Source organism: Cebus imitator, unplaced genomic scaffold, assembly GCF_001604975.1.
Source record: "Cebus imitator isolate Cc_AM_T3 unplaced genomic scaffold, Cebus_imitator-1.0 Scaffold163, whole genome shotgun sequence".
In the NCBI taxonomy this organism is placed as follows: domain Eukaryota; kingdom Metazoa; phylum Chordata; class Mammalia; order Primates; family Cebidae; genus Cebus; species Cebus imitator.
In genome coordinates this window covers 1,749,871-1,764,381 of record NW_016107478.1, presented here as the reverse complement: position 1 = coordinate 1,764,381, position 14,511 = coordinate 1,749,871, and the positions used below count along the sequence as shown (strand labels likewise).

Here is a 14,511-nt window from a genome sequence, read left to right as displayed (position 1 = left end):
AGGCTGAACTGTGTGTGCTCCATGGGAGGCTGACATTTCCGGAGTGTGAATACTGGCAGTAACACACTGAAAGCATCTTCCTCTTTGAATATGCCAACTCTTGGGCAAAGATAGCCCTAGGAATTGTAGGACTTGGAAAGCAGATTCCGTTTGCCCTATGGAAAACTCCCATCAGCATATGGTCTCTACATCCAGCTAGAATGTGTCAGATTTCACATGTTCATTCATTTTCTCAGCCACTCTTCACCCCCCCACCCCTCTTTTTCTTTTTCTGGTTTGTTTTTTCTTAACTCCTCATCACAGTGAATGGGGTTCTTACAGCTTAGAGTTCCCTTGTTTGTGTGTACTCTTGCTCTTGAAGGAAGGGGCTACATTGCCCACAGTGCTTGGGTAAATTAAATCATCTTCCACTCTGGGATCACAGAACAGTTTACTCTTGACCCAGGAGGAGGTCAGAATCACTTCCTCATAGATAAAGCCGTAGAAACAGAAAGCAGATTGATGGTTACCAGGGACTGGGGAGAGGAGGGAATGGGACATAACTAGTTTGTGGAATTTTATTTTGGGTTAATGAAATGTCTTGGAATTAGATAAAAGTGATGTTCATACAACACTATAAGGTACTAAATGCTACTGGGGAGAAAAATCACTCCCCCAATACAATGTCAGAGGCAGAGGAAAGAAGAGTTATATATATGTGTGTGTATGTATATATATATATATATATATTTCCTAGCATAGTTACCCAAATTTTAAGAGTTTTTATGGGAATAAGTGCCAAGATTTCTAGAGCTGAAAAAAGAACTAGAAAGAAAAACATTGCCTCCTCTGCACGCATACCCACCCCAAACATACACACCACCCCTGCCACCTGCGTTCCTATCCTCAACATTCCCAAAGCCATCTCTTCTTGTCTGTCTTTACTGCATAGGCATTGTTCGGGCCTCATCCTCTCCCAGACTCCGCAGTCCCCGCCTCCAGACTCATTGCATCCTTTCTGACTCCATCTCCCCATTAGTTACCAACATGATCTTAACGCAAGTCTTTCCAACGTGTTGCTTCCTCACTTGAGCCTTGACAATGATTCCTAGAGCCAAAAGGATGAGATCTGAACTGCTTAACGTGTCTCAGGAGGCTTTTCAATAGCTAGTCCTCTCCTCTCCAGCCTCTTTGAATGCTCTGCGTTAGGTATACCGAGCTTCCTGCAGCTCCTGGATGTGCTGTACTCCCTTTCTCCTGTGCCTTTGCACACACCATTCCCTTTGCCTATAACAACATCCTAGCATTCACTGCCTGGTTAACTCCTCCTCATCCTTCAAAGCTAAGATCAAATAGGCATCCTTTGGGAGAAGCCTTCTAAGGCTTGCTTCCACTCCCCTTCAGTCTGGGTTATATGCCATGTCCTCTTTGCTGATTCAACACTCTGGCTTCCCTCCATCATAATCCTTAATATGCTGTATTGTGGTCATCTGTTAGCCTGGCTCTCTAACGCATTGGCCTATAAACTCCTGGAGGGTAAAAGACTGTCTCATGTATATTCATCTTCATATTTTTGGAGTTTAACACACAGCAAGAATCCAATAAGTATTTATTGATGGCATTCATTCATTTTCAAAAAAAAAAAAGGTAATTTATAAAGTTCAAAGATTTGGAGAGATGGAATTGAAAACAAATGTTCTGCGCATTATAACTTAGATCTCTTCTTGGTGCTTAGGGTATAGTTTTTCATGTTTGCTGAGACTGTATTTATTGTCTAATGTGTCCTTTTGCACAGCAGAGATCTGTGGAGTAGGATTGTGGGCTGGGAGTGGGTTTATTCCATAGACCTAAGACAGCTACTTAATTTATATAGACCCTTCCCAGCCTGGGCCTCTGGGTTTTCTGGGTGGAGATCATCTTTTGTAGGAAATGGAACTGCTCCAAACCAAGAAGCTTTTAATTTTACTAGCTCTGTTTGTGCTCTACTGTTCAAATATTAGGAAGATTGAGCCCTGTTTCAGTCTTGACAGTATTATGTTTCATGAGCCCCCAAAAAAAGTGTTTGTGTAACCTCAAGTCATGCTGAAAGTAAAATACAGCTTAAACTGGGATTCTGCTGGACCTGACTCAACTTTTCACATCCTCACTTGGCTCCATGCAGGGCGTGTTTCAGTATGCCGTTCCCCCTCAAGTCCGTAGGAGTTGTATTGTCAACAAGGTCCGAGGCCAGAGTGCTTGCTTTTTAGTAAGTAGAGAGAAATTTTGAAATTCAACGACAAACATTTATTAAGCCCATGTTGTGTATAAGGCTCAAAGCTAAGTGCTTGGGGTGATTCAGGGTGATTAGGGATAGGGTTACATCTTCCAGAAGCCTCCCATCTAGGAAGAAAGGCCGATAAGCAAAGTTTTGGACACATGGGACAGCATGGCTTTCTCTGGGCCCAGTAATTACTTTGGTATCCAGATCATTAGAGAATGGAACGCCTTTTATTGACCTAGGTAGCAGTCACAGGTTTAGATCTTCTCAAGTTCATTGTTGTCTTTAATCTTCATATGATTCCTGTCTTACAGTTAGGAAATGGAAACCCTAAGATGTAGTGACTATGAGCTCAGAAAATTAGATTGGGAGATAAGCCAGTAGATTGAGGTGGTGCATTGTTCAAGATCTTGAAGGGGAAGGGGGTGTTTTCTGGGGATGGGGGAGCTTTCCTTTGCTATATTTGTCCCTGGCAGATGGGATGGATTCTGGGAGAAAGATTTTTAAGAAATTAGTCCTGTACGACTTATTTTCATCAATCTAGCTACTAAGCTGGAATAAGTGAAGTTAAAAGTAGTGATGGGCCGAGGAGGACGGATCATGAGGTCAAGAATTTGAGGCCGAGGAGGGCAGATCACTAGGTCAAGAGTTTGAGACCAGCCTAGCCAGCATGGTGAAACCCCGTCTCTACTAAAAATACAAAAAGTAGCCTGGCATGGTTGGCAGAGGTTGCAGTGAGCTGAGATCGTGCCACTGCACTCCAGCCTGGGCAACAGAGTGAGACTCTAACTCAAAAATAAAAAACTAGTGATGGGAGGATTTATCAAAGCCTCTTCCTCCCAGACAAAGTGAAGGATAAAGGAGAGGATAATTTTGAGCTAGAGATGAGGACATTGCTGTCTGCACCTCTCAGATGATAATACCATTTTAGTACAAAAAGAAATAAGTCCACTAGGGGAGATAAGGGAAAATGTGGGGCTGGGGCTGGGGTGGAGAAGGGTTGAAAAGTTTAATTATCTTCACATTGAGCTTTAATCGAGTCTGTTTCCTTATATTGAGGGCTCTTGAAAAGATTTTCCCAAACCAACTACAGAGAATTTTCTGGCAGCGGAGCCTAGAGCCTACTGGCAGGCTATGCACAGATCTTTTCTTTCCTGATTCTCAAGTTTGACTCTGACTGGAAGACAAATCCTTTGGTACCACGGTTCTCACCTCCTGACAAAAGAAAGGGAGAAGAGACTTAATTTTTTCCCTTGCAAAGTGGTACATCTAATAGCCCTCAAACTGTGAATGTATTAAGACGTTACACTTCTTTTCTTTTTTTTCTTGAGACAAGCGTCTCACTTCGTCACCAGGCTGGAGTGCAGTGGTACAATCTTGGCTCACTGCATCCTCCACCTCCCTGGTTCAAGCCTGCCTCAGCCTCCTGAGTAGCTGGTATTACAGGCACGCATCACAATGCCCAGTTAATTTTTGTATTTTTAATAGAGACAGGGTTTTACCATGTTGGCCAGGATGGTCTCGATCTCTTGACCTCGTGATCTACCCGCCTTGCTGTCCCAAAGTGCTGGGATTACAGACATGAGCCACCGCGTCCAGCCTGATTTTACACTTCTTGGCTAACATTTCATTTTCTGGTAGTAGCATAGAAATAGCCTAGCTTTATTTTTTTAACAACAAAATGATACTTATTAAATGTTTTGGTAGGTAATATATGTCACGGGTACCAAATCAAAAGGTACAACAGGTTTTACAGTGACCAGTAAACGTCTGTTTCACCTTTGCCTTCTAGCCACCCGGTTCCCCTCTCTCAAGAAAAATTGGTGATGCTGAGGTAACCAGCATCACCAATTTCTTGCTGTGATTTTTATAGCACTGTCTTGATGGCTGTGTTGCTACAGAAGGGACATTGTGAAAATCAGTTTAACAAATAATTCAGCTCCCTACTGTGGCCAGAACCTGGATTGCTAGAGCCTTCGTTTTGGCAAATCTTAAGAACTTCATTTTCTTCCCTGTAATGTGGCCAGAGTGAAGCCAGGATGCCGTCATTAGTAACGAGCACATTACCATCCGCAGGACAAAGACTCGTCAATTCAGAAAGCTGTTGGACATAAGAACTTTGATAGTATTTTAGGCCCTATTTTGAAAACCCAGCCATGTTTCCTATTAAATTACATGACTGATAGGTGCCGCTTATGGTTACTTAGTAAAAACTCCTGTTACTAAATGGCTCCAATGGATGTCTGTGTATTCATTTTGCCATCCAATACAAAGCATAAATTTTTCTTACTCCAGTAGCTCATCAAGCCCTTGAATCTTTCATCATAAGCTCATTGAAGCAGGAACTATGCCTGAGCCGTCCTCACAGCTTTGCAAGTGGCGTTCAATAAATGTTTCTCAAGTATTCTAAGAAGGACTCAGTGAGGTCACATCCCCATGAGGAAAAAGAACGCTGGGAATAAGTGATAGGAGATTTTTCATTAACCTTTCGTCCAGGTTAGCCGCTGACTTTTTTGGCAACGAGAACCTGGTTCCTTGACCCCCATCAAATAGTTGATATCACTGGGTTTTCAAGAAAAATAGTCGCCACTGCCTGACTTCAACTGTTGCTGATAAGAGTTCATGTGGGCTGATTTTTTTGGTTACACCCTGGATTCCTTTGTGAGAAAAGGGAAAGTAGTGTGAATTAATGACTGTAACTAATTATGATCTGCTTCCTTTGTTTAGGAACTTATCTTTCATTGCTATTTGTTTGCCTTGAGAAATAAGGAAGTATGGGTTGCAGATGTGGGCACTGGACCTGAGAGTCCTTAGAAGTAGATTCTACTGGGCTGGACACAGTGGCTCATGCCTGTAATCCCAGCACTTTGGGAGGCTGAGGCGGGTGGATCACCTGAGGTCGGGAGTTAGAGACCAGCCAGACCAACATGGAGAAACCCCATCTCTACTAAAAATTCAAAATTAGCCGGGCGTGGTGGCGCATGCCTTTAATCCCGACTACTCAGGAGGCTGAGGCGGGAGAATGGCTTGAACCCAGGAGGCGGAGGTTGCAGTCAGCTGAGATCGCACCATCGCACTCCAGCCTGGGCAACAAGAGTGAAACTCTGTCTCAGGAAAAAAAAAAAGTGGATTCTGCTGAACCGGTGTTGTGCAACCTGGGGCATGTCACGGCCTTTTCCCAGGCCTCAGTTTCCCTATCTGTGTAATAAGACTTGATGATATGATCTCTATTGTCCTTCCCTATTCAAAGAGTTATGATCTGGGGCCGCTTTTCCTAAAGTCTGTGCTCCACTGACCTTCCTTTTCCCACTCTACCCAGACCCCACATGTCAGTTACTGACTAATCTCTGTTTTGTGCTTCTAGGTTTTCTTCGTGTCTGACCTCTTCAAAACTAAGACGACGCTATCCCTGCCTGCCCCCACTATCCGGAAGGAAATCCTTTCACCTGTGGACATTATTGACAGGAACAATCACCACAACATGGTGTAGGTGCGGCCCACCCCCTGAGCTGTTTCTGTAAAATGACTGCTGACAGCAAGTTCTTGCTGCTCTCCAATCTCATCAGACAGTAGAATGTAGGGAAAAACTTTTGCCCGATTGATTTTTTAAAAGAAAAAAAAAAAGTTTTACTTTGTGGCCTTCCAAAATAGGTAGTGTTCACCTATGCGGAAACACAGCAAACTAACGCCAAGTGCCGGAGTCCTGAATGTGGAATTGGTTCGAGTGTTCATGTTCTAGTGAACACGGCTTGTTCGGGAACAAACACTAAAATGATTGGAGTAGAGGCTGCTGGTCACCTTTGTGACCTGAGGAATCCCAGGCCTGTGAGAAAAGCAAAAATTCACATTGTAGCACACAATGCCAGAAATAGCACTGAATTGAGAAAATAGCCATTGCGGGGCTGCCCTCTTGAGTCTCTCTGTCCATCCCATTCTATTCTGTACTGTGACTTTAGTTCAGGAAGTTTTGTTTTGTCGTTTAAATAGAAGGAAAGAGCAAGTTTGCTCAGTCAAGTGATCAGATCCTGAATCTAGATTCCCAGTCCTATGACTTTATCACCTTCCCTGCCCATAGGCCAACAACCATAGTTCCTCACATTAGTGATTAGCGGACTCTTTGTGGACGAGTGAATTTCACAAATAGCACAATTTCAGAAGAAATCGAGGTCACAGGCCCTCACTTTTCTTCTTTTGACGCATCATCCTGTGATGTTGAAATGTCAATTGCAGGATGCTGATGTTGTGCGCATCAATCACCGGGCACTTGCACACTCTTAGAAACAGTTCGACTTCGGTTACTGCCTTGAAATCCTTGCTGCGGGCCCACCAGGATTTCCTGTGAGGGCCCAGGGATGAGCAAGGCATGGTCTGCCACCAGCTGATGGAAAGCAGGCTTCTGTACAACAGATGGGAGAGTGAAGGGGGCAGAATGAAAAACGAACCAACGTTTTGGTTGTTGCAAATCAGAAGGAGCCAGAGAAGCAGGCAGTCTCATGCCTGAGGGGCTACCCTTCAGGATGACAGAGCTGAGGGTCTTTGTAGGAGTTGCTCTTGCTAAGCTGTGTAAAGCACTATTGTCTTGGGGTTGACCCCTAGGGCAGTTCTTGGTAGGTTCTGCTGGGCAGAACATATGGGTTAAATCTCGGTAGAGAGTTTTCCTCATCCTTTATCCATAAGTGTCCTTCCATGCAAGGTCCCGCTCTAGGTGGTAGACAGGGACCCCTTCTACTGAACCTTTGAGGAAAGGAGGAAGGAAGAAATGCGTTAATAGATCTTGGATGCAGACCTTTTCAAAGGGTTACGTGTAACCATATGGATCAACCACATGCACATCCTGTAGTAATACAGAATCCGTCCTTTCATTTCAACTTATAGCAAGCTATGATTTTTATATATAAATATTATATAAATAATGTATAAAACATTAAAAGTTAACTATGTAAAATATTATTTCTGAAACAATTTTAGCTCTATCCACTATGATTATAAACTGTGTCTCGACCTGTGTTATTTACATTAGCTGCTTTAAAAAGCATTGAGTTAATTTTTTTAAAAATATCAACTAAAGTATCGTAGTTCTGTGGTAGACATTGTTTTATAATGAAAGAAATAACTGCAACTAGAGAAAACTGTATAAAAACATTAAATTGTCAGTATTTTTGTAAGGTTCCATTTTGTAAAGAGAATAATATTCAAAGACTTTTGTAGCATACAAAGTGAAAACTTGTATCTGCGAAACTATACTTGTATTAAATGTGCTTTTTAAATAAAAGCTCGTAACACAACTAATTATGAATTACAAGCCTGGAGTGTTTGAGAGATGTCTGTCTCAGGTGTGTGGGAAGGAGGAGGAGGCATCGAGGGCTGGCCTCTTTGAGTGTGCTTGCCTCATCTCAGGGCACCAACTCTCGATTTTTTCAGTGGGGAATGTGGTGGTCATAGGGTAGACACGGACGTCTGCCCTGCTCTTTCATCTCTGAAAGCCTGCTTGCAGAATGAGGCCCTGGCTCTACTCTCATCTCAGTCTCTTCTAAAGAGTTTTTGTATTCTAAAGGGGATTTTTCCATCAGGGAGGTAGGAGCTGTGGGAACCCCAAAGACAGATAAGCAGCCTTCACTCTAGATAAGGTGCGCTGCGGGAGCTTACCGAGGGAATCCTGCACACAGCTCACATCAAAGGAAGGCACGTGCACCACTGAGAATGGATAAAGCTCCTGCTTCCTTCCTTGTGTTTCTTCTGCAACCTGGAAGAAAAAGGGAAGCTAGAAATTCACATTTATCAAACACCTGTGTTACAGGGATTTCTGCCTATTTGTTCTGCCGGATCTTCACAGCAGTTCTTATTTGAGAAATAAGGAATACTAAGGAATGCAAACATGAAACAATTTGTCTAAGATCCTAGAGCAGTAAATTGTAGGATAGGTCTTATATTAATTTGCTATGGCGGCTACAACAAATTATCACAAATTCGAAACAACGTAGATAGATGTATTGTCAACAATCTTGGAGACTAGGGGAGACCCTGTTTCCTTGCCTTTTCGATCTTTAGAGGTCACCCACTTGCCCTGGCTTGTGGCCCTCTTCCTCCATGTTCAAAGCCAGCAACATTGGGCTGAGTCCTCCCTCTGCTATCTCTTTGGTTCTCCTCTTCTGCCTCCCCTTTCACATGTAAGGGCCCTCCCTGGTGATTACATGGGCCTGCTCATAATCTAGGATAATCACCCTATATTAAAGTCAGCTCACTGCAAACTTAATTCAATCTGCTGCCTTAATACCTCTTTGCCATAGAACATATATTCACAGATGCGGGATTTAAGACATGGACCTATTTGGGGAACCATTGTTCAGAATACCATAGTTCACCCTTTGGCCTTCAAAAGATTTGCATCCATCCCACATGCAAAAGAGATCACCCTATCCCCAGATTCCCTAAAGACCTGTCATATGGCAGCATCAAGTCAAAATCCTAAATCTTAATGACTTAAAAATCCCAAATCTCATTATCTAAACTAACCCATTCAAATTAGGTAAAGAGGGAGCTCCATGTTTAATCCACCCTGGAATACAGTTTTTCTCTCTGAACCTGTGAAACGTAAGTTATCTGCTCCCTAAATTCAGTGGTGGGACAGGCATAGGATAATAGTTATAGGCTTTCCTATTTAAAAAGGGAGAAAAATAGAAGGAAAAAAAGAAGTCATCAATCCCACACAGCTTCAAAATCCAGCCAGGGACCAGGCATGATGGCTCACTCCTACCTGTAATCCCAGCACTTTGGGAGGCCGAGGCAGGCAGATCACTTGAGGTCAGGAGTTCAAGACCAGTCTGGCCAAGATGGTAAAACCACGTCTGCATACTAAAAAATACAAAAAAATTAGCTGGGTGTGGTGGCACATGCCTGTAATCCCAGATACTCTGGAGGCTGAAGCAGGAGAATCACTTGAAGCCAGGAAGCTAAGGTTGCAGTGAGCCAAGGTCATACCACTGCACTCCAGCCTGGTCAACGGAGCAAGACTCTGTCTTTAAAAAAAAAAAAAAACCCAGCCAGGGAAGATCCATTTGGCTTCAAGGATTGGAAATAGACCCAAGTATGCCTCTTCTCTTGCCACCAAGGTCAGCCTGCTCTTTGCTGCTACGCAAATTGCCACCAAGGTCAGCCTGCTCTTTGCTGCTACGCAAATCAACTCCCTCCAGCCCCTAGAACAGCTCAGCAATTTCATGCATTTTTCCGTAAGTGGTGATGTCTCTTTGGGCCCCAAAATGTAGCTAGGAAGATCTTTAAGGACAGAGTCCAAATTTTCACTTCAAATCTGAAGAACCAATGTCCAGAGGGACAGGACCACCCTTGTTGGGGGTGGGAGAGGGAAGGTGCCCAGGGAGTGGAGGGACTGGTGAGACCAGAGCCCAAGCCTTATGATCCTAGTCCCCAAGCCTTTCCATTTTACCTTCCAACAGTACTTGACAAACCAACCACCAGAAGTATCCCCGTTTCATGGAGACCTAAGGAAACAGCGGAGCTGCATGCTATTGTGAGGAGCAGTATGATGTGGAGAGGGAAACAAGCACTTGGGGACTCAGACCCAGATTGCAGTCTGGCTCTGCCACTTACTGGCTAGGTGATGTGACTTTGGACAAGTTTCTTAACCTCTCTGAGCCTTGGGTTATTGCTCAGTAAAGATGAGGTTCTTCTTTGTTCATGGCATTCTGTGAGCCTTGACTTGCTTCTTTAACTGTTTTTCGTGGGCTAACAACAAAATTTGTATCCCTGGGGAGCTTGGTAGAAATATAGACCTAGGAGATCACTACCCCTTCCCAACCTACAGAATCAGAATCTTCCTTTGGGCAAGATCCCTAGGTGATTCACATGCACAGTAAAGTTTGAGAAATACCTCCACTCTTTGCTCCTTAAACTTGCAGGCTCTGTTCAGGTGTGCTGCCCCCAGCCACACTCCTTCAGGGCTTGGCTCAGAGCATGCTGGGTGCAGACATCAGTAACCTCTTAGCTTATATTATGTACCAAAATTGCATGTATAAAGGTCTGTATCAATACTGTCAGATTCTCATGGGTAAATGCAAGTCTTATCCTCTGCAAATCCTGCATTTCTGCCTGGCATTGAATAGTTCCCGGCAATTTTGAACCAATTAATAATCATCCGGGTCAAAAAGTCACATGACTGTTGGTAACCATCCAATTAAACGGCCACAGGGTATAGAGAATTGCAAAACATTGACCCTGTTAGGAATTCATGAGGTCTTAAATTTTCTCTGAGGTAGAGATAGAAAAAAGAAAATAAAAAAACATTAACAGCTCTAAATCTGCACTAGATTTCTACCATTTAGAATGAATTCATATGTTTATTTATTTACTCTAAAATATTTCCAAAGAACCTTTTATGTGTAAAATCCTGACCTAGTTACTTTCATGCGTTCTGCTTCATTTGAATGTTCAAAAACAACTGTTAAAGTAGATATGATTGGGGGAAATAGAGAAGTTGGTTGATAAGTACAAAAATACAATTGATAGAAGGAATAAGTTCTAATATTGCATAGTATATTTGAGAAATTGTAGTTAACAATAATTTATTGTATATTTCAAAATATCTAGAAGAGAAGAATTTTAATTTTCCCAACATAAAGAAAAGATAAATGTTTTAGGTGATGGGTATTCCCATTACCCTAATTTGATCATTGTACATCACATACATGTATCAAGTATCACTTGTACTCCAAATATTTGTACAACTATGATATATCAATAAAAAAATACAAAAGAGGCTGGGCACGGTGGCTCATGCCTGTAATCCCAGCACTTTGTGGGGGCCGAGGCTCACCTGAGGTCTGGAGTTCAAGACCAACCTGATTAACATGGAAAAACCCTATCTCTACTAAAAATACAAAAATTAGGCGGGCATGGTGGCACATGCCTATAATCTCAGCTACTCGGGAGGCTGAGGCAGGAGAATTACTTGAACCCAGGAGGTGGAAGTTGCGGTGAGCCGAGATTGCACCATTGCACTCCAGCCTGGCCAACAAAAGCAAAACTCCGTCTCAAAAAAAAAGAAAAAATATAGCTATGAATAGTCTCGTTTTACTGAGTGAGAAACTGAAGCTGTTAAGAATCTTGTTTTAGTTCACACATCTAATACGGGATAGATCTGGGATTCTGATCTAAACGACTTCAGTTATCCGTTGACTAATATTTATTAATCACTTCCTGGGTACCAGACACTGGTAAACACTGGAAGTAGAACAGTAGATAAAATGGAATGCCAGCTTCAAGGAGCTTATGGTCTAAAGGGGAATACAAACAATCAGATTACAAATATGTAAGTAAGAACTGGGATGAGTGTTCTAAAGAAAGAAGGCAGGAAGAGCCATGAGAGCTCTCAGCAGGAGGACCTGCTATTGAGAAGGACTTCCCTGAGACCCACCTAGGGCTAACGCCTGATTACAGCACTGACTCAACAAAGCCTGACTCAACAAAATTAAGGAAAAGAGCCTGGCCTTTCATGAGCCTAAAGCCTAGAATGTAGGTCTAGTAAATAAGGAGTAAATCACAGTAGTGTGATGGGGAGGAGAGGGCTTTATGAAGCGTTGTGGCATGGAAGAGGTCAGAAAGACCTCGAAGCTCTTCGAGGTGGATCTGCTCCCTACCCTGTGTAAGCATCCCATCTAGAAAATCTGACTCTGACAAGAAATGTGAGATTTGTTTGTTTTTGCATAAACCCCTCTAATACAGTTTGGCTCTGTCCTCACCCAAATCTCATCTTGAATTCCCACGTGTTGTGAAAGAAAGCCAGTGGGGCATGACTGAATTATGGGGGAGTCTTTCCTGCACTGTTCTCGTGATGTGAGCAAGTGTCACAAGATCAGATGGTTTTATAAAGGGGAGTTTCCCTGCACAAGCACTCCTCTCTTGTCTGCTGCCATGTGAGATGTGTCTTTCACCTTACGCAGTGATTGTGAGGCCTCCACAGACGTGGAACTGTAAGTCCCATAAGCCTCTTTCTTTTGTAAATTGTTCAGTCTCAGATAGATCTTTATAAGCAGTGTGAAAATGAGCTAATACAATAAATTGGCACCATAGAGTGGGGTGCTGCTGATCTTCCAGGCCTCCATTTTTTTTTTTTTTTTGAGGTGGAGTCTCATTCTGACGTTCAGGCTGGAGTACAGTGGCACAATCTCAGCTCACTGTCACCTCTGCCTCCCAGGTTCAAGCAATTCTTCTGCGTCAGCCTCCCGAATAGCTGGGATTACAGGCACACACCACTACACCTGGCCAATTTTTTGTATTTTAGTAGAGACGGGGTTTCACCATTTTGGCCAGGCTGGTCTCGAACTCCTAACCTCAGGTGATCCACCACCTCAGCCTTTCCATGTCTTCTAAAAGAAGACAGCAAATAAGTGAATTATCAGAGATAAATATTAGTGTCCGGGAGGCTTTGGTAGTATTCTTTTGATTCCCGAACTGTGTAAATAATAAGAAAAAGGGAGACAATCTATTTTTAAAACTTCTTAACAGGATATACAAGTAAGAGATAAACATATAAAAGCATGCTCAACTTTTTAGCCATGGGGAAATGCACTTTAAAATTACAATGAAATATCATTGCATACCTATGACATTCTTGTCTAAATTTAAAAAACAGAAAACGAAAAACAGCCATAGTGCCAAGTGTTGGTGTGGATGTGAAACAATTGGAACTCTCATTCACTGCTGGTGGGTATGTACATTTCTACAATCACTTTGAAAAACCTTGCCAGTATCTACTAAAGCCAAAAATACACATACCCTCTTCTCCAGAAACTTCACTCCTAAAATATATATCCAACAGAAGGAAATATGTGTGCTCAAGATATGTACAAGAATGCTCATGACAGCACTATTCAAAACTGGAACAAACCCAAGTCCCCATCCACAACTGAGCACTAATTAAATAATGGAATTAAATGTTTACATGAAGAATACCATTTAGCAATAAAAACCAACAAACTCTTTGTATATACAACAATAGGAATGATTTGCACAAAAAGAATTTTGAATCAATGAAACCTGGCACAAAACAATCCATACTATAGGGTCTCATTTTAATAAAGTTCAAAACAGGCAAAACTCATCAATGGTGATAGAACTCTGATTGGTGGTTACCTTTGGAGCTGCACATTGACTGGGAGAAGACTTGATCTGGGTGGCGGTCACTGTGTGAAAATGTATGAAACTGCATGCTTATGATTTATGAGCTTGTCTTTTTGTATCTCGTACTTCACTTTAAAGGAGAAATGAGGGAAGCTTGTATAAACAAAACGTTTAAACACCAAAATAAAGAGGAGACTGATAGTATATTGGCAATATTACCTCTTAAATAGCTTTCAAATCCATCCCTGACCACTAACTTATGCCAGGCCTCATTAACTCTTTCTTAGCCTATTGCAAACAGCCTTTTTACCTGGTCTTCGTGCCTCCATTTACCCTCTGCTAAGACCTCCTCCACTCACAGGCTGGGGGACCTTTCCAAAGCACAAATCTAATCATGTCACTCACTTGCTTAGCATGGAACTTATTCTTATTTTTAAATTTTATTTTATTTTGAAAATATACTATAATACAGAGAATAACATGAGACCTCTGTGCCTACCATTCAGCTGTAACAAATTAGCATTGCATCATATTTTTCTTGATCAAATGTTGTTGTTGTTATAGAATAAACCATGAAGATACCCTTTAAGCCCAGTCCCTCCATTCCGCACAGTCCCTCCGCAGCTAACCACTATCCTGAATTTTGGTATGTGTATATGTCTTTTAAATTCAGGTTTTCTTACTTGACCCAAAGTATGTATGCATCCATGTGCAATATAAAGAACTAATTGTGAGTTGTAAATGCTTATCTATGTAAATATTATTAAAGAAGTATGCATTTTTACAACATATTCTGATTATTCTATGTTGTATTTTGTAGTCTGTATGAGATGGCACACAGATCTGGTGTGGTTCATTTTAGCCACTATGTGGTGTCATTATGTACGAATAAATCATAATTTACGCATTCATTATAATACTGATGGACATTTAGATTGTTTCCGGTTTTTCACTATTGCAAATAATGAAGTAACAGAGACCCTGTGTTTTCTCCTTATCCAAGTCGGAGAGTCTTAGTCTCCATAGACTTACAAATGGAATCACTGTATGGTAGAATATATACATCTTGACTTTAATAAATATTGCCATAAATATTTATTAATAAATATTTAATAAATAGTGCTCTTCAAAAGAGTTGTATC

The 14,511-nt window shown here is 41.9% G+C and overlaps 1 protein-coding gene and 1 long non-coding RNA gene across 2 annotated transcripts in view; both read left to right on the top strand.

Annotated features, from left to right (window-relative positions):
• The window catches only part of PLPP3 (phospholipid phosphatase 3), an 86,781-nt gene extending 79,273 nt beyond the window's left edge, over nucleotides 1–7,508 (top strand). The window contains exon 6 of the mRNA XM_017543988.2: nucleotides 5,601–7,508. Coding sequence (XP_017399477.1) covers nucleotides 5,601–5,726 — 126 coding nt within the window. The 3' untranslated portion in view covers nucleotides 5,727–7,508. The remainder of the gene's footprint in view (nucleotides 1–5,600) is intronic.
• Nucleotides 7,509–9,231: 1,723 nt separating this feature from the next.
• LOC108314877 lies at nucleotides 9,232–9,932 on the top strand. Its single transcript, XR_001829704.2, has 2 exons — nucleotides 9,232–9,345; nucleotides 9,385–9,932. It is a non-coding gene; the product is annotated as an uncharacterized LOC108314877 (long non-coding RNA).
• Nucleotides 9,933–14,511: the final 4,579 nt, after the last annotated feature.